This window comes from Bubalus kerabau, chromosome 15 (assembly GCF_029407905.1).
Source record: "Bubalus kerabau isolate K-KA32 ecotype Philippines breed swamp buffalo chromosome 15, PCC_UOA_SB_1v2, whole genome shotgun sequence".
In the NCBI taxonomy this organism is placed as follows: Eukaryota; Metazoa; Chordata; class Mammalia; order Artiodactyla; family Bovidae; genus Bubalus; species Bubalus kerabau.
In genome coordinates, this window is record NC_073638.1 from 24,606,243 (window position 1) to 24,623,573 (window position 17,331).

Below are 17,331 nucleotides of genomic sequence, written 5' to 3' on the forward strand. Positions count from 1 at the left end.
TGGGATTTCTTTGGCAGCACTGAGCAGTCGCTTCTAAACTAGGCCCTACGAAGAAAAGGAAAGCGAAACAGGCCTTCTGCCATTACATAGTCACAGTCGAAAGCAGATGAGTATGAACGTTCAGGCTCACAACAGCACGAAAGTGGTTTGAATGAGCGTGCAGCTTGCTGACTTGGTTTTACTGGGCAAGAATTGTGTGGTTGAGAATCAGTGAGGAGTGTGTCGTTCCCTCCAGTTAACTTGTTAAGAAGTTCGTCTTAGCTTACCTCTGATTTCTCATAATGATTCAGCTCTCTTGAGAAAATAGCTAGAAACCTGTTAGAGGTTAATTTTTTTTTTTTTTTTTTTTTTTTTTGTCTTCTTGGACCGAATTGAAAATCTCTTACCTTCAGGGTGAGTTTACCCAATGAGTCAGGTGTGGACATGCTGGGGCAGAAGCGGGGGTGGGGGAGCATCTGGGCCTGCTCCCCAAGAGTGGGTAGTGGGGCCCCGAAGCCTGTGGGGGAATGGACTCTCCGCTGACTAGAGTGTGGAGATGCTTGGGCCGTCTTGAACTGGGTTACACTCAAAACCATGCCCGGTGCTCTTGCTTCTCAGAGAAGAGAGTGTGAGAACCAAGGCAGCAGGCGTAGAAAGGTGCAGAGATGTCCCGAGCTGCCCTCCTTGCCTGTGTTACAGTGGAGGCTGAGGACCTCAGATGGCCACGAGCAGTTCGACCTTGTGAGAAGGCATGGCCGGGCTGGGAAAATATAGGTGTGTGTGGCTCAGGAAGAAAGAGGCGGACAGACTTTCCATTTTCATCAGATACTTTGCAGCGGCACCGTGAGGGACAGAGGTGATGGGGGCTGTGGTCTAGAGCAGGAGTCCCCAGCCTCTGGAATCTAAGGCCTGATGAGCTGAGGTTGAGCTGATATAACACTAATAGGCATAAAGTGCACGATAATTGTAATGCACTTGAATCGTCCCCAAACCATTCCCCCCACCCCACCCCGTGGTCCATGGAAAATTTCTCTTCCAAGAAACAGGTCCCTGGTGCCAAAAGTGTTGGGGACCACTGCTCTAGAGAGACAGACCCTGAGTTCTGACAGTTTGTTCTATTGCTCTAGAAACCAGTTGGGACTTTGTTTCCATGTTGATCATTCCCACAGACGGCTCCATTTAGAATCTATTGGTATATGTACCACAGCTTGCTTATCCATTCATCTGCTGATGGGCATCTAGGTTGCTTCCATGTCCTGGCTATTATAAACAGTGCTGCGATGAACATTGGGGTACACGTGTCTCTTTCCCTTCTGGTTTCCTCAGTGTGTATGCCCAGCAGTGGGATTGCTGGATCATAACGCAGGTCTATTTCCAGTTTTTTAAGGAATCTCCACACTGTTCTCCATAGTGGCTGTACTAGTTTGCATTCCCACCAACAGTGTAAGAGGGTTCCCTTTTCTCCACACCCTCTCCAGCATTTATTACTTGTAGACTTTTGGATCGCAGCCATTTTGACTGGCGTGAAATGGTACCTCATAGTGGTTTTGATTTGCATTTCTCTGATAATGAGTGATGGTACATATACACAATGGAGTATTACTCAGCCATTAAAAAGAATACATTTGAATCAGTTCTAATGAGGTGGATGAAACTGGAGCCTATTATACAGAGTGAAGTAAGCCAGAAAGAAAAACACCAATACAGTATACTAACGCATATATATGGAATTTAGAAAGATGGTAACAATAACCCTGTGTACGAGACAGCAAAAGAGACACTGATGTATAGAACAGTCTTATGGACTCTGTGAGAGAGGGAGAGGGTGGGAAGATTTGGGAGAATGGCATTGAAACATGTAAAATATCATGTATGAAATGAGTTGCCAGTCCAGGTTCAATGCACGATACTGGATGCTTGGGGCTGGTGCACTGGGACGACCCAGAGGGATGGAATGGGGAGGGAGGAGGGAGGAGGGTTCGGGATGGGGAACACATGTATACCTGTGGCGGATTCATTTTGATATTTGGCAAAACTAATACAGTTATGTAAAGTTTAAAAATAAAATAAAATTAAAAAAAAATAAAAAATTAAAAAAAAAAAAAAAAGAATCTATTGGTGACCCTTAAATACACTCAGATTCTTCTCTGCCATTTCCCTTTGCTTTGAATTAGGAGAGGTCACTGCCTCGTTATAGCCATCTCTTGGCATCTAAACAGAAGCAAAGGATATGGGTAAACCGGCTCAAGCTGAGCTGCGGGCCCGTGAGGTGCCTCCCTCTCTCTTCTGGACCCCATCTGCTTTTTCCTACTCTCTCCGCCAGTCAGGGAGGACCCCGGTCCTTGTACTCCACCTGGAATCGCTTGGACACCACCCTCGGCTCCTGTATGGGGGCGCTGAGTTAGTGGGTCAGGAGCAGGGCAGTTTCCTTACCCTGAGGCTTGGGCAGGAGAGGACACCTGTGTCTCTGGAGGCTGGAAAGTGCAGGGCAGCAGAATGGTTCCAAAGAAAGGCTGGTCGTGAGTTCTGGAAGTTTCTTTCACTGAAAGATAGACTGCAAGTGGGTAAAGGAGGGAACTTAGGTTGTCTGGATTAGAAGGATTTAAAATGAACAGATTTCTGGGAATGGGTGTCAGTTTTTTGCTTGGGTTGTCCTGGCCCGACGGCCTAGGTGTTGTGAGGCATCACACAAATGGAATATGGCTCAGGGAGAGAATGTATGTGCCCTCGCTCAGTCACGTCCAGCTCTTTGTGACCCCGTGGACTGTAGTCCACCAGATTCCTCTGTCCATGGGATTCTCCAGGCAGGAATACTGGAGTGGGTTGCCATTCCCTTCTCCAGGGGATCTTCCCAACCAAAGAGGTGATAATACCCCTCAGAGGAATCCCTTGGAGTCTGGATAAAAGGGTATGGGTAAGACTTTTGAATAATAAAATTTTGACCCTGTGAGACTCAGATGGTAAAGAATCCGCCTGCAATGTGGGAGACCTGGGTTCCATCCCTGGGTTGGGAAAATATCCTGGAGAAGGGAATGGCAACTCCCTCTGGTATTCTTGACTGAAGAATTCCATGGACAGAGGAGCCTGGTGGGCTACAGTCTCTGGGGTTGCAAAGAGTGGACACGACCGAGTGATTTTCACTAGATATCATCCATCACTTTACAGGTGAAAAGAAAAAAATGCAGAGAGATCGTGAGAGCAGGATTTGCAAGGTCGTAAGGCAAGTTAATGACCAAGTTAGGACCAGAATCCAGGTCTTCTGGCTGCTCCCCTGCCATCCTTCCCTTCCTCCTGCTCCCCCTGTAGTAGAAGGCAAGAGTGCATCACCTTACACACCACGCCATTCCTGTTGGTCAAGAAAGCCGCTGACACCAGTGGCCAGGCAAATCCATTGGCACCAAACAAGGCGATGGGGTAACCCTGAACGTGTTCTTTTGGGTGAGAGACATGATCTTGAACCTGCAGGAGGAAGAAACAGAAACCCGAGGGTGGGCTGGGGGTGCTTTCCTGGTGGTGGCTGCTGAAACCCAAGGCTCGGACACTCCAGTGTCCTTTGGGAAAGCCAACCTGAAAGGGTGTTGTCCTCCTCTTCCTCCCGACAGCCACCCCAGAGGTGGGCACTCCTGGAAGCTAAGAAAGCATTAGTGCAGACAAAGGTGGAGATAAATAAGACTGGAACCCATGCTGACCAGACCGTGAGCGTGTGCACCAGAGTCACCTGTGGGACCACCTGTGGACAAAGCTTTTGCTGCTTCACAGAACAGCTCTTGGGAAAGCAAACCCCTGTCCTGCCTGGGCAAGTGACAGGCACAGTCAGCTACCACGTGTGAACATGCATGGGTGCGCGCGCGCGCACACACCCACACACACACACGCCTGGGTGCATATTTTAAAACCCGCTTTGCCCAGAATGCTATTAAGACATGTCCTAGTGCCCGGCATTGTGAAATATATTTAGAGTTGAGAATGCTCGGTGGAAATGTTCTGTACTGTTAGTTACTATTTCTCAATTGGGATGGATCGGCCTCGGCCACGAATCAGATAACATGGGGGTGGGGAGCACGGCCGTGTCACAGATGAGGGTGTGTGTGTACTTGTGATTGAGAAATCATGTGTTGTCTTTGGCACACAGGGAAAGGGAAGGCAAGCAAACACCACTGTGATTGAGAAAGAGTTCTGCGAAGGGCCTGGGCGCGATGGCCGACAGAAGCTGGCCACACTGGACCCCAGATACGGTCTTCAAGCCACCAGCCTGGGCTCGTACTCACCTCGGGGCCCTCAGGGCGGTGATGGACTCTGGGCTCTCATGGGACTTGGAAGGTGCTGGCAGTGGGTGGCTGGCCTGAGTGTCATGATCTGGGCACCGCTGACTGGAATGTACGATCCTCCCCTTCCCACCTGCGTTTATCTAGTGTCCTGTATGAGCAGCCCTCCAGCCTTTGACTGTGGGCCTAACACATCAGCGTCCCAGATGTGATGGGCGGTTCCCCTAAGAGTGCCTGCCTGCCGCCCCACCGCCCTCGGCTCCTACCTTTGGCTGCAGTACCTGCCCGGTTCCTCGGGGCTGAGGAGGCCCCTGGGGAGGCGGCGGGCAAGGCGGGGGTGGATCCCGTATCCGGTGGAGGCACAGAGAGGCCTGAGAACAGGAGTGTGGGTGGGAGGAAAGGCAGAGTTCCGGGCCAAACGGCCCCCATGCCAGCCCGCAGCCGACTCTCTAGACCTTCCCCGCTAGCCACCCGCCTCCCTGCCTCTCACTGGCTCCATTGCTGTCTCCTGCCTTAGCAGTGGGGTCCCGTGGGCAAGGACCAGGATCACAGGCTGGACCTGTGAACAGTGGTTACCGGGGCCCCTGTCTTCCTGGGGTGCTGGGGTGATCGTGGGTGGCTGGCCCACCTCACATGGCAGTGACGGTAAAATGAGATAACGTGCGTGAAAGTACTTTGGAAAGCCAGCACCAACGGCTCCCACCAGCCTTTTATAGAATGATGTTATCTGGTTTCTTCAAGCCTTTCTTTCCATCTGGGTTCAACCTTTATCGGGAAGTAGAGGGAAAGCACATCAAAAGCTGGGCCTTTGGGGAGGTTTTGTGTGTTGGGAAGTGACTGCGGGTCTAAGAACACCTGGATGCTCTCAGAGGAGCATCTGATGTCCCTGAAGGCCTCGGTTCACTAAGAACACTTATTCAGAGCCTGCTGTGTGCCCATCGCTGGGTGGGCGCTGGGCTGTGAAAGACAGAGAAGGGACAGGGCAGCCCTCTGGGGTCTGTGGTGGTCTGGGGGAGCCGGGGGCTCTCACAGGGCAGCGCAGCGTGGGCCGTGCTGTGAGCCTGGTAAGCAGAGGCACCTCGGCCTTTACGAATGGCCTGTGCTAGTTTGACTGTGAAGGTTGTGTCTGTCTCACTGTCCTGGGGCTCCCTCCTTCCTCTCTCCACAGTTGAATCTGACTTTTTCCCTTGGTCTCTGTGCCACAGGGTGAGGCACTAGGGCATGCCCTATCCTTCTAGCCCTTGGACAGGACCAGGTATAGATGCCGCCTTGGCAGCCGTCCACGGGAAAGGGGGCTCTCGGCCGCCTGTGGGGTTGTGGATGTGTCAGGGTCCACCTCCAGCTCCCACGCCCTGTGTCTCCCTTCCTCCTGTCCACCTGCTGGAGGGCTGGCTGCGAATTCCCCCGGTGGTGGTGGGCCTGCTTTCTGTGCAACCAGAGCGGCAGCAACCTGTCTTCTCCTTTCCTGCAGGAAACTGCACAGCGGGATGAAGACGTACGGGTGTGAGCTCTGCGGAAAGCGGTTCCTGGACAGTCTGCGACTGAGAATGCACTTACTGGCTCACTCAGGTAGGCACAGATGCCCTGACCGGCCCACCTGAGCACGGACGCCCACCTCCTGCCTGCCTGCCTTTCCCCCACCCAGAGCGTGAACGTCTCTGCTGCCAGCGGGCCTTGGTCTGTCCCGTCCCGTGGATGCTCCCTCCAGGCTGCTGGAATGAGCGGTCCATCCTGACCACATGACCGTCTGGATGGGTCCATACTCTGCCCTCCCGGGCTTCCTGGGGCATCGTGGGTACCCAGTGCCCTGTGTGATCCACCTTCCCAAGTAGACTGCAGTTTCATTAGCAGAACAGTTGTGGAATTAGGTTTTCGCTGTCTAATGAATCTGACTATTGGTTCACATTATACAGGAGCCTTTAATTAAATAGATATAGAAAGGTTGGAACACAAAGCTAGTTACAGCGTGCTGTCTTTTGCAAGTTAATTTTAATCCAATTCTGGTGGGGTCGACTCTGAGGCTGCTGGTGCTTTTGCTTGTGTTCGGGCAAAGCTTCTCTGCCTCACGAGGCGTGAAGGGAGGCGAAGCAAGCAGGCAGTGTGCCCTGGCGTTCTCGGTGGAGGGGCGGATACGGCAGGTCCAAGGCTGCTGCCTCGAGGCCAGGGGGTGTTGCCTGGCTTCGGTGGGAGAGGCCGCCACACTTCCCTGCCGGGGCCAGTGCTCTTTTCCCTCTAATTTCCTTGTTTTTCAGCTCTGGAGTCATGTTTTAGGGGAGAAGAGCCGACTGTCTTCTCATCTGGTCTTACTCTCTCCCATCTTGTCCACGGTCAGCATCTGCTGTCCCTTTCCATACTGCCTCCCTCACGGGGCCCTCCAGGCAGCTGGCAGTTCAGTGTTTGTGAAGTGAGTCTGGACTTTGGGGTTGGCCAGATCCCCATCTCTGTGACCTCAGGCAGGTTTGTCTTCTGCACCCCAGTTTCTGTATCTGGAAAGGGCAAGCTGTTGCTAACTCCTATCAGTTAGGTACCAGAATGCATGATGAAGGCATCATGCCCTTCTTAAACTACAGTTGGTGTTTGATAGCTGTTTGCTTCCACCTTCCCGCCTTTTCCTCGGGTCTGAAGCTGTCCTCCTGGAGCGTTGCCGTCGCCATGCCCCTGGAGGACAGTCTGAACGCCTGTGGTCTGTCTCGCTGTCTTCATCGCCTTGGTCGTGCTGCTGGTAGCTTTATGTGTATCTGCTCACGCTGCCTTCCTGCAGAGCCGTGTGCCTCTGCGACGTGTGGGGTGCTGTCCCTCCCACAGGCCTTCATGGCCCTGCATCAAGTGCTCTAACTCCTTCCCTTTCTTCCCTCTTCCAGATCCAGGAACGGGGCCACGCCAGGCAGCTGGGTGTGTCTGTGTCCACCCTGTTCCTTTCTTCCTTCCCCTGGGGCCTCCCCTCCCCCACACCAGGCCCCAGAGCACCATCCCCACCCCCTACCTGCCCCGCGTTGGCCCGGAGTGCTCTGAGTCCAGGCCTTCCTGAGCTTGGCATCACGCTGGGTACCCATGCGCTTTCTGGTGTGTGTTTTTGTAACTTGCAGTCTTCCTGCTCCCCCTTCTCTTTGCAGGTTGTTCAGGGTTTAGTGAGGGGTCCCGCGAGCTGTCTGCCCACAGGTTGGCCACCCTTCCTGGGCCTTCCGTTTCATCTGTTCTGTGCTTCTTGGCGCCTGTGTTGGTCTCTGCCCCAGGTGCTGTCGGGCACTTCCACGCGGGTGATGCAGCCCACGGATGAGGCTTCCTCGCACACTGTAACTCAGCCCAGTAAGCTCACTTGGTCCTTACTGTTTTCTGGGGTCTAGTGTGCTAGCCATACTCGTGTTCTGGTTGGTGTGCTCTGGTGCTGGTGTGCCTACCAGCACAGCTTGCTCGCTGAGCTCTGTGGCTTTGTTTACCCCATCTCTGTGTGTGGAATAACCCTTCCCTAGTCTTTCCAGGTCTTCCAAGGTCTCTAAAATGATCCCATCCTTGACTATCCCCCACCCCCAGCCAGAAGCGATCAAGCCTTCTTCTCAAATCCGTATTTCTTTATCTGAAGCTGTCTCTGGGTACAGTCTTTCTTCTCTGTATTATTGTTACTAATGGAATTGCCTTATTTCCTCCTTCTTGGGAGTCAGGATTAGGAATTTGGGCATCTTCTTCCTAACCACGTGACCTTGGGCAAGAAATGTAAACCATCTGAACCTCTGAACACAAGGCTCCATTAGATACTTAGCACTCCGCCCGGCACATGATAGGTTCTCAGGAAATGTAACTTCCCTTTCCCTCAGTTTTCCCCTAATAGACTGGAATAAGCTCCCTGGGGACAGGGTCTGTCCCCATGATGTGTAGCACATTACCTGGTACAGTGCTGGAGTCTATAGACACTGCTTGAATGGATTACTACAACCTGGGAAGCCAGGCGACTTAAGAAAGCTCCAGTCTCTCACTGGGTCTCTCCTGCTTTAGAAAGAGTTTAGACTGTGTCCCAGGATTCATTGCAGGGCACTTGCTACGTGTGAGTTAGCTGAGGTCTCTGTTGTGAACCCAGTTCTTCAGGAGTGTGGGTAGGGTGGGTAGAGTGGCAGAAAGAGAAGGAGCTGCTTACACGCATTCAGGTGGGTCCAGGGGCCCCAGGTCCGACAAGATGAGTAATGCATCACCCCATGACTGAGTGCTGGTTCAAGGTCCCACAGTCTCGTCTTGTGCAAACCCTGGGGCCTGTTTTCCTAGGTTTTCCTCTGGGTCCCTGGAGTCTGTGCAAATGATGTGTCCCTCTGAAATTCACTTGCCACTGCCCTTGTAAAAGGGGATTTGATGATGGGGGAGGTCACAGCAGGGCCTTAGTTCGCCCTTGCAGAGAGCTCAGAGCTTGCTTTGACTCAGATTTTTCTCTTCTGATTTTTCTTTCTCTGGCCCCACATACCTCTCACCCTTGTGTCAGGATGGCTTGAGAAGGAAACAGCGACAAGGGCTTCGTGAGGCTAGATCTCGAATTGTTTGCTCCCCACCCGCCCTTTAAACAGTGAAGGCCCTGAGGCCTCTAGAGAGACCTGGCCGTGTCGGGGAGGTGGGGTGGGAGGGCTGGGCCGGGATGCCAGGCCTTCTCCCAGATTCCAGTAGCAGAAATTGTACTTTCCTCATTCCAATTCCTCCCCCCAGTTGCACGGTAACAGAACTATGTGCGGTCTTCGAGGAGACGTTTAATTAGATGACGTGCGATTTTCTTGCCGCTCTGTTCTGAAGGCTCCGTGCAGGGAGCAGACAGCCAGGATGGCCCCTGAGCATCTGGGGGGCTACCCCCGCCTTAGAGGAGCTCACCAGGGGCTGCAGCAGCAGCGTGGAGTGGCACAGAACTAGAGTTGCCCTGGGGACCGTGTTTTCAAAAGGGGGCAGGCGTGGGCAAAGGGGGTCTGGGCTCTGGGTCGAGGTCAGGGAGCTCCTGACTTGCCCTGAAGGCCGTCTCTGCCACGCAAAGGCTCATCCCCACTGCCTTTCCTCCTGGGACTGCACAGGCTCGCTTGCTTGCAGGCTGTGCGTGCGCCGCCCCACCCCCTCTTGGCGAGCGTGGCCTGTGTTTGTTATTGTAGTTCTGGCGCTGGGCCAGGCCTGGCTGGGCGCCAGCCTTGCGGGTACAGTGTGTACAGAGAGTGCTGAGCCAAGTTTGTCATCATACACGATTAATTTTTTTTTTTTTTTCTCATCTGGTAGGGGTGGGGTGAAGGAGGAGGCAAGAAGGAGTTTCTCCAGTGCTTGAGAACAGGCCTCATTGAATTCTGCGGAGATATTATTTCTGAAAAGATAAAGCGCTCTGGCTCACCCTTCCTCCCCAGCGTTCCTCTTTCTCGAATTATCTTCCTCCTCTCCTCTGCGTTTCCCTACCCGAGGAAATCAGCCTGTGTGAGACCGACACTGTGAGGTCTTATTTCCAGTGACTGGAATACCAAATTTATACTCCTAAATCAGTTTGCATTGTGTTGAAATTGACAATTTGTTTAATTAGAAGTTTGCCCTGTAGGAGGCCCTTCTTAGAGACAATTCTTTCTCTCTCTCTCCGTCTCTTTTTTTTTTCTTTTTTAAGATCCTAAATGGTGGTAGTGAATGTTCAGTTTAATTGAAGTTTTGATTTCGATTTGAATGCGTTAACTAACCAAGTGTTTGTGAGTTATACCTGATGATAACAATAAGTTTAAATTAACAAACAATAACCTAACTCACTCAGTAATGAGATTGATCTGGCAAGACCCGGCGTTCTCAGAGGTGGTTTGGAGATCAGGAGGGTTTGAGCCCTGAGAAGGAGATTTGGGGTGAGAAGAGCGACCACTGGAGTGCTTTGCAAAGCTGCTCCTCGCGGAATGTGACTCTCAGGTGGAGGGAACAGGGGAAGGGTCCCAGCCCCTGTGTGCGCCCAGATCTCTCTGAAGTCTCCCACCCAGTCCTTTGCTGCCCCTTCCCTTGTTTGGGCATTTGTGACCCGCTGTGTCTTTGCCACTCTTGTTCTCTCTTGAGAGAACATCGTCGCTCTGGGATGTCCGTGCAGAAACCACAGACTCGGGCGATGACTCGAGTTGATCCTGTGATGTGCTGGGGTAAGGTTTCCCATTAGGTAGTGTTTCCCACAGCTTGGCCTCATGTCCTGGTGGATTATAACTGAGCACACCCAGCACTGCTTGCCCCTATTTTTTGCCTTGGCTGCATACTATTTAGAGACTTGCATATTTCTGTGGCCTGCTTCTATTCTGGGAGTGTCGTTCATTTTTGGAGCCAGCAGATGCTTCAGGCTCTGTGTACTTAACCCTGGAGAACAGGCAGCACCCCTGCCCTCTGGGTGCTTATGTCTAGTAGGAAGGATGTCTGATACTGTGAAGTTATGGTAAAAGAAGGTGATATGTGCAGATCGCTAAGAAAGAGTTCTAGGAGGAGTTCAGAAGAGGAAGGGGGCTTCTGGAGAAGGTGGTAGAATGGATTTCTGAGACGACCTGATGGGGACAGCCCATGCCTCCCGGGGTGATGCGCAGTGTAGCTGGGGAGTACAGGCTGGGCATGGGGCAGCAGAGGGGCAAGATTGAAGGGGCCTCGAGTTGCAAAGTGAGTTGCGCTTTACCTAGGGCACTCAGAAACCATTGGAAGATTGGATAAGGCAGGGACACTTTTATTCCTCTGGAATAGAAAGGACTTGGTCTTTTTGATGTACTCTAGACTGGAGTATAGGGTTCATAAGACTCTTAGGGGAAATGGTGCGACTGACAGATGGTCCTGAGGCATGGCTGGAGTATGGTGTGGTCTCTGCCTCTTGCACTTGTTGGGGGCACGCAGCCTTTCTTTGGGAGTCCCATCTGCATGCTCCCTCCTCCTTGCCCTTCTCCGGGCTCTGTGAGCCATGGCCGTTGAGGACCACCCCGACAGCAGATTCTTCCCCATAGTTAGAAGCAGCAGGAAAGAGCGTGGTCTTCGGCCGACAGATTTTTCTGGTTGCAGCAGCAGCATGGTGTGGCCGGGCGTATCATCCGGGGCTGGGCCACCGGCTGGCAGGGAAAAGGGCAGGTGGGGTTGGAGTCAGAAATGCAATTGTTTCCTCTCTTGCTTTCCCCCGTCCTGATTGGATGGAAGTCACAAAATTTTACAAGATGTCAAAAATCTGTGGATTGTGTACTTGGACTCTTTTTTTTTTTTTTTTTTCCTTTTGGGAACCACTAACGTTTGGGGGTTCTGGGTCCTTCTTTGCAAAGACAGAGAATGTGGGGAGGGGGCAAAGGAGCTGTGACTGTGAGGTGGAGCTTATGAGCCGGTCCCACACTGATGATGGAGAGGCATCTGAGGATGCAAAGATGGCTGCTCAGGACCTGCAGCTTCTCCCGACCTTGCGTTCTCTCTCCTGTCTTTCTCTTCTTTCCTCCCAGATTACCCATCTGCTAGGAACACGAGAACGGGGTTGTCTAGGCGGCTCTGAACCCAGGGTCCATTTGCTCCCTCTCTGCTCGCTCCCTCCTGCTCTTGGCTTTCTGCCATCGGGGTAAAAGCAGGAGATAACCAAGAAGAGACTTCCCAGGTCCTGGATCTGCAGAGGTGGGCCCGATCGAGGGTTAAGCTGGGGTGTGAGTGGCTCAGAGACCGCCTTCACCTTCCCTTTGGTCTAGGGGGCGCAGGGATGAGGAGAAGCCACTATCCCTGGCTCTGTCTCCAGCACGCTCCTCTCTCCCCCTCTCTGCTCTGAATCTGGCCTGCTTCCCGAACTTTTTCCCAGAGTGGTGTCGTCACTGGCCTGCCGGCAGGTCTGGATGTTCTGCCAGCATTCCAGAGAGTTTATGATCACTTGCAGATGTGCCTCCAAGAACACACTGTACCCAAAGCAGAAATTAATGCGGGCTTGACTGCCGTCCAAGCCCATACACGGGAGAGAGGAAAAAGAAAACAAAAACTGTTTAATGCTGTTTATAAATTATACACTGGCTGATGAAAAATACATTTCTCCCCCCCCTCCTCCTCGCTGCCCCTTGCTGCCCCCCACCCCCGCCCCTTCTCCCTTTCTGCCTCAAGAGCCTAAACGGAGACCAGAAGAATATGGTTTTTGCCTTTTAGCTCCTGTTTTGGCTGGGATCCGAAACCCCACTGCTGATTCACAGCCAGGGTATTTTTCCCCTTTACCTGATGAAATATACTGATTTTTCCAGCCCAGATGGGGTGTTTTTGGTTTTGTTTTCTGTTTTTTTTTTTTTTTTTTTCTTTTTTGGCCAGGGATCTTGTTTACAGCAAGTGGCAGGTCCTGAGGTGGCATGGGGTGCGATGGGGGCCCCGGGGTAGATAAAGACCCCCCATCTTCCCACCGTACTGCTGCTGGAGGTGTGTGCCTGGGTCCCCAGATGTCACGCTGGGCCAGCTGAACAGAGAAAGTTCAGAAAGTTCATGGCAGGTCATTGTATTAAACAGTGTTTTCACCACTTCCCTCCCGCCCCTTCACCTGCAGCCCCTGTGTGAAAAAAGGGGTTCACATAGCGGCCCCCCCCAAACACACACACGTCTCTCCCTCCATATGGTGCCTTAGCAGGGGTTTGGGAAGCGCATGCATCTACCCCTCTGGAGCCCAGCCTTTCCCCCTGTGTTCAAGTCCCCCCTGTCCCAATTTATTCTATAAATTCGTTTCCACATTATGTCTATCCATTTACATGGCTTTTGTGTTTTTTAATACCGCTAATGTTTATCATTTGCCCAACAGGCTCGACAGATTTTGCTTCCTGTAGAGCATCGAGGCTTTAGAGCCCCCTCGTTGCTAAGTAGCAGTCTCCCTGTACTGTAATGGGTTGATTTTGTATTCTGTTCAGCGCTGTATCTTATTTTTGTATGCAAGACAAAGTGTTTTGATGGAGGACGATTGCGGCAGTGTCTGGAGGCTGTTTGGAGTTTTATGGGCTGTACAGTACACTGTGTGCTCTCCGAACAGAACACAGGCTGTTGAATTTTGGATTGGATTTGTCATTTTTCCCCCTCGGAGAGGAGCCTGTCAGATAGAACATTACTTTAAGGGTGGAGGGAAGAAAGTGGAAATTATGTAATAACCTTCTTTCTCTCTCTGTTTCACTGCGTGTGTGTGTGTATCTTTCTCTCTGATTTTTCTATCCCAAAATAGGGTGGTTTCTACCCCCCCCCCCAACACACACTCCCTTTCGTGCCATCTGATTCTGTCGAGTGAGATAATGACATGCGTATCAGGAAATGATGGCCCTCGAGAGATGGATGCCGGGACATCTTGTCTGTCTGTCTGTCCTCCTGTTCTGTCCTTCCTCCTCCCTTGCTCCCACCACCCTGCTGCCTTCTGGGCTGCCTTGCCGGCCCTTGTTTTTGTCTGGGTCTGGCTGGCTGGTGGGGTGGCAGGGGAGGATGTTGGTGAGGAATCTGCCCGAAGGCAATGCCATATTCTTACTTCCGGGATTCTTTTCACCTTCCTGGGTGTGCACCCTGCCAGGATTGCTGGGTGGTCCTCCGCTGCCCTCTTCGCCCTCAGCCCTTGCACTTTGCTCTCTTCCCGGTCTGTCCTGGGTCCCAGTGTCCAGGGCTGTACCCAAGAGACCAGCTGCCCCCAGACCAAGGCGTGACGGTTCTCTCTGCCCACTGTCCTTCTCCATGTGGTCTTCTGAGCTCTCTCTGGTAGCAGGTGTTTATTTTCAGCTCTGCCATTCTCCTCGCTTCCATTTCTTCCCCCATCTCCTTTCATCGCATTTCACCTCTTTGTCTCTGTTTTTGCATCTGTGTCGGGCTCAGCCTTCGCTCAGTGCTCCTGTGCATCTCCTAGTTTCTTTCTTATGTCTTCATTAGACTTGGTCTCCTGCCATGCAGGGGAGGCCTTTGCTGTCTCACAAAGTTCGGAGGTTTTTCACTGGGAAGTAGAGGGTGGTTGGGGTGTGGAATAAATTGTTCCTCTGGCCCGGTAGGACTCCAGAGTGCTCCTGGCACCTTAGCCTTGTGTGTTCCTGCCCCATACCTCTCGGGGACCAGAGTGGGGCTTCTCTAGCTTGGTTCCTGCTTTTCCTAGGTCCCTGGATATTTCCTCATGTTGAACTGAGTGTGGGAGAGTGGAGGAGCAGGGTTAGGTCTGGTAAAACCCTTGTTGGACTTTGCTGCTACAAAAGTGCATCTTGCTGGCATCATGCTCCCAGAGGTCTGTACCATGCCCCTGAATGCAGAGCCCACTGGGCACCTGGGAGTGTGCTTACCCTCACGTCCTGTGGCCTGGCAGAATACCCAGCACACAGAAGGCTTTTGATGAGGGTTTGTTGAATAAGGGATAATACCCTGTTACTAAAGATTTTGTACTTCAGGGCACAGATCTGGGTTTGGTGAAGCTTCTACAATTTGGGCTACCCTCTCTCAGAAAAAGATGATGAATATCAAATGTTAGAGCCCCCTCCCCACCCCCGCTCAAGGAATGGACCCATGCAGTGGAGGCGGGCAGTTGTTGTTGGAACTTCTGCTTTTTGAACTTCAGAAAGAAGGGGCCTCCATACATACCATGAGTTGGGGTCCCCAGAGTTGGAGCGACTGAGTGGGGAGATTCAAGTTTAAGGATAGGATGGTGACATCTGCTGTGCTCTGGGGACCCTGGGCTTCCCAGGTGGCGCTAGTGGTAAAGAACCTGCCTGCCAGTGCAGGAGACAAGAGATGCAGGTTCAGTTCCTGGGTTGGAAAGATCGCCTGGAAAAGGAAATAGCAACCCACTCCAGTGTTCTTGCCTGCAGAATCTCCATGGACAGAGGAGCCTGGTGAGCTACAGTCCATGGGGTTGCAAAGAGTCGGACACGACTGAAGTGACTTAGTATGCATGCTGGGGACCCTCAGAATGTGGGGGCAGCCATGTTTGCAGACCTCAGGTTTGCATTCTGCAAGGGGCAGGACAGATTCTCCTGCCTTTGGTAAGCTGCCATTGGTCCCAGTGGACCTGGTGGCCACCTCTGTATTTTAGGGCCCTCTTCTCAGTGAGCCTGGTTGGGAGCTGCAGATGGACCCTAAGTCCCATCTCACCCAGAGCTGCCAGGTCCATCAGTGCATGCGGCAGTCTCCTGCCTCCACCCTGGGCTTCAGTGACTCTCAATGAAGGAGCATGGCAGCCACCCCTTTCTTAGGTGCTCCGTCTGCCTGGGCCACGTCTGACTGGAGCAGAGCACTGGTCCTTTCATGGTCTCTGTGTGTGTGTGTGTGTGTCTTGGAGAGGAACCAGGAAGGTGAGTGGCCCTGGAGGTGATGAGCAGTGTACCTTGAGGTCTAGGGGTCTATTCTGCTCTGCTTCCAGACTCATCCATTAATTAGGGTCGGGGCAGAAGTAGGATTGGACCATCTTTCAGGAAGGACACTCCTTACTTCTTGGAAGATGTGGAAAAGCTGCAGTTATGTTCCCAGTCACGAGGGCAGCTCTGTGCGTGTGTGCATGTACATGCTTGTGTGTGCACACGTAAGAAAAAGAGATTAAGAAGAAGCGTTTACATGAAATACTCAAAATTGTTCCTTTGCTGTAATGGCTCCGCACAGACCATTACCTTGCAGATTTAAAAACTAAATGAGCTCATCATATCTAGTGACTTCCCTCGACATGCATGCATTGCAAAGCCCACGTTACCTTTGAATTTCGACTTCGTTGTTTGTTATTAATTCTTAGATATGGGTGGTATGTTTCCCTCTTCTTGGATTCTACCGTGGACATGTTGGTTTGGTGTGATGAATGGAAATGTTTCTCAACAGGATCCCACTCGAGAACCTTTTCATTTACAAAAAATTCTATTGGAGTTTAGTTGCATTACAGTGTTACACTGCTTTTTGCTGTGCAGCAGAGTGAATCAACCATACATACCCAGCAGTCTTCAACTTTTTTGGCTTCAGGGACCCATTTTGTGGAAGACAATTTTTCTACCATTGGAGGTGAGGGGAATGGTTTCAGGATGATTCAAGTGTGTCACATTTATGGTGAACTTTATTTCTGTTATTATTACATCAGCTCCACCTCAGATCATCGAGCCTTCCATCCTAGAGGTTGGGGGCCCCTCCATACATATGTCCACTCTTTTTTTGGATTTCCTTCCCATTTAGGTCACCGCAGAAGCACCACCAAACAGAGTTCCTTGTGCTATGCGGTAGGTTCTCAAGAAGCTTTTCATTTAAAAAATAGCCCCGTGATCTCTAGGATGGCGTCTAGAGTTTCCGAGGAATCCAGTGGGCTGAGGTGGTACTTTGGGCTGAGGGATTGACTTTGGAGGGGGCAGAAGTTTTTACATGTTTTAATTTAATAACTTGGGTTTCCTGTGAATGGTTCTGCGTTCCATGCAGTACTCTTGCATTTTCATAACTGTCTCTTCCACTTTGGGCAGAGGAAGGGAGGGAAGAAATAACAGCAGCAGTATTCTGTGGGCAAAGGAAGAAAACAAGAGAATGGGGCAGAGAACAGGCTAAATTTAAAATTGTAATTGGCTGACTTCCACTGGCTTGCGGGTGTTTTAATGACTCATAATAACTTCATTTAAAACCAGCTGAGCAGAAAATAGATTGGAGAGGAGCCTCGGGCCATTATGGATTTGTTTTTTTTGACAAGCTCGGTGTTCGGCAGCCAGGAAGGCTCTCAGAGAGGGCTTGGCTGTGTTCGCTCCCTCTCTCTCTCTGAGGGTTGGTGGTCTGCCCGGGAGAGATTGTATAGAAACCCAGGACTGCTTTTTTTTTTTTTAACCCTCCCAATTTTTTTTTAACTGATTAAAAATAGACACCTTGAGGTATTATTTTAGCATCAGTATGGTTATTTTTTTTAACTTTTGATGTGGTAAATGGAACATAAATAAAATTGTTTTTGAAATTACCGAATTAATTAGGTACTAAAGCCACTACAATGCATACATTTCCTTTGCCGGTTGCCCTGATCCATATTTGGGGGGCGTTCCCCCTTTTTTCTCAATCCCCCACTTTTTTCTCCCTGGCCCCCCCAGCCCCACCTTCCTCCCCACGCTGACCCTCCCTTTGAATGGCAGGGCTCTTTTATCATCCCGGCTGTGACAGCTAAATGATTTTTCTTTTTTAAGATCTGTAGGATTTTGAC

At 51.4% G+C, this 17,331-nt stretch overlaps 1 protein-coding gene across 2 annotated transcripts in view; it reads left to right on the plus strand.

The window, feature by feature from the left end:
- Positions 1–17,331, plus strand: part of ZBTB16 (zinc finger and BTB domain containing 16) — a 207,222-nt gene that overhangs the window by 92,935 nt on the left and 96,956 nt on the right. For both annotated transcript variants that reach the window (XM_055548124.1, XM_055548126.1), the window contains exon 3: positions 5,716–5,813. In XM_055548124.1, coding sequence (XP_055404099.1) covers positions 5,716–5,813 — 98 coding nt within the window. The remainder of the gene's footprint in view (positions 1–5,715; positions 5,814–17,331) is intronic.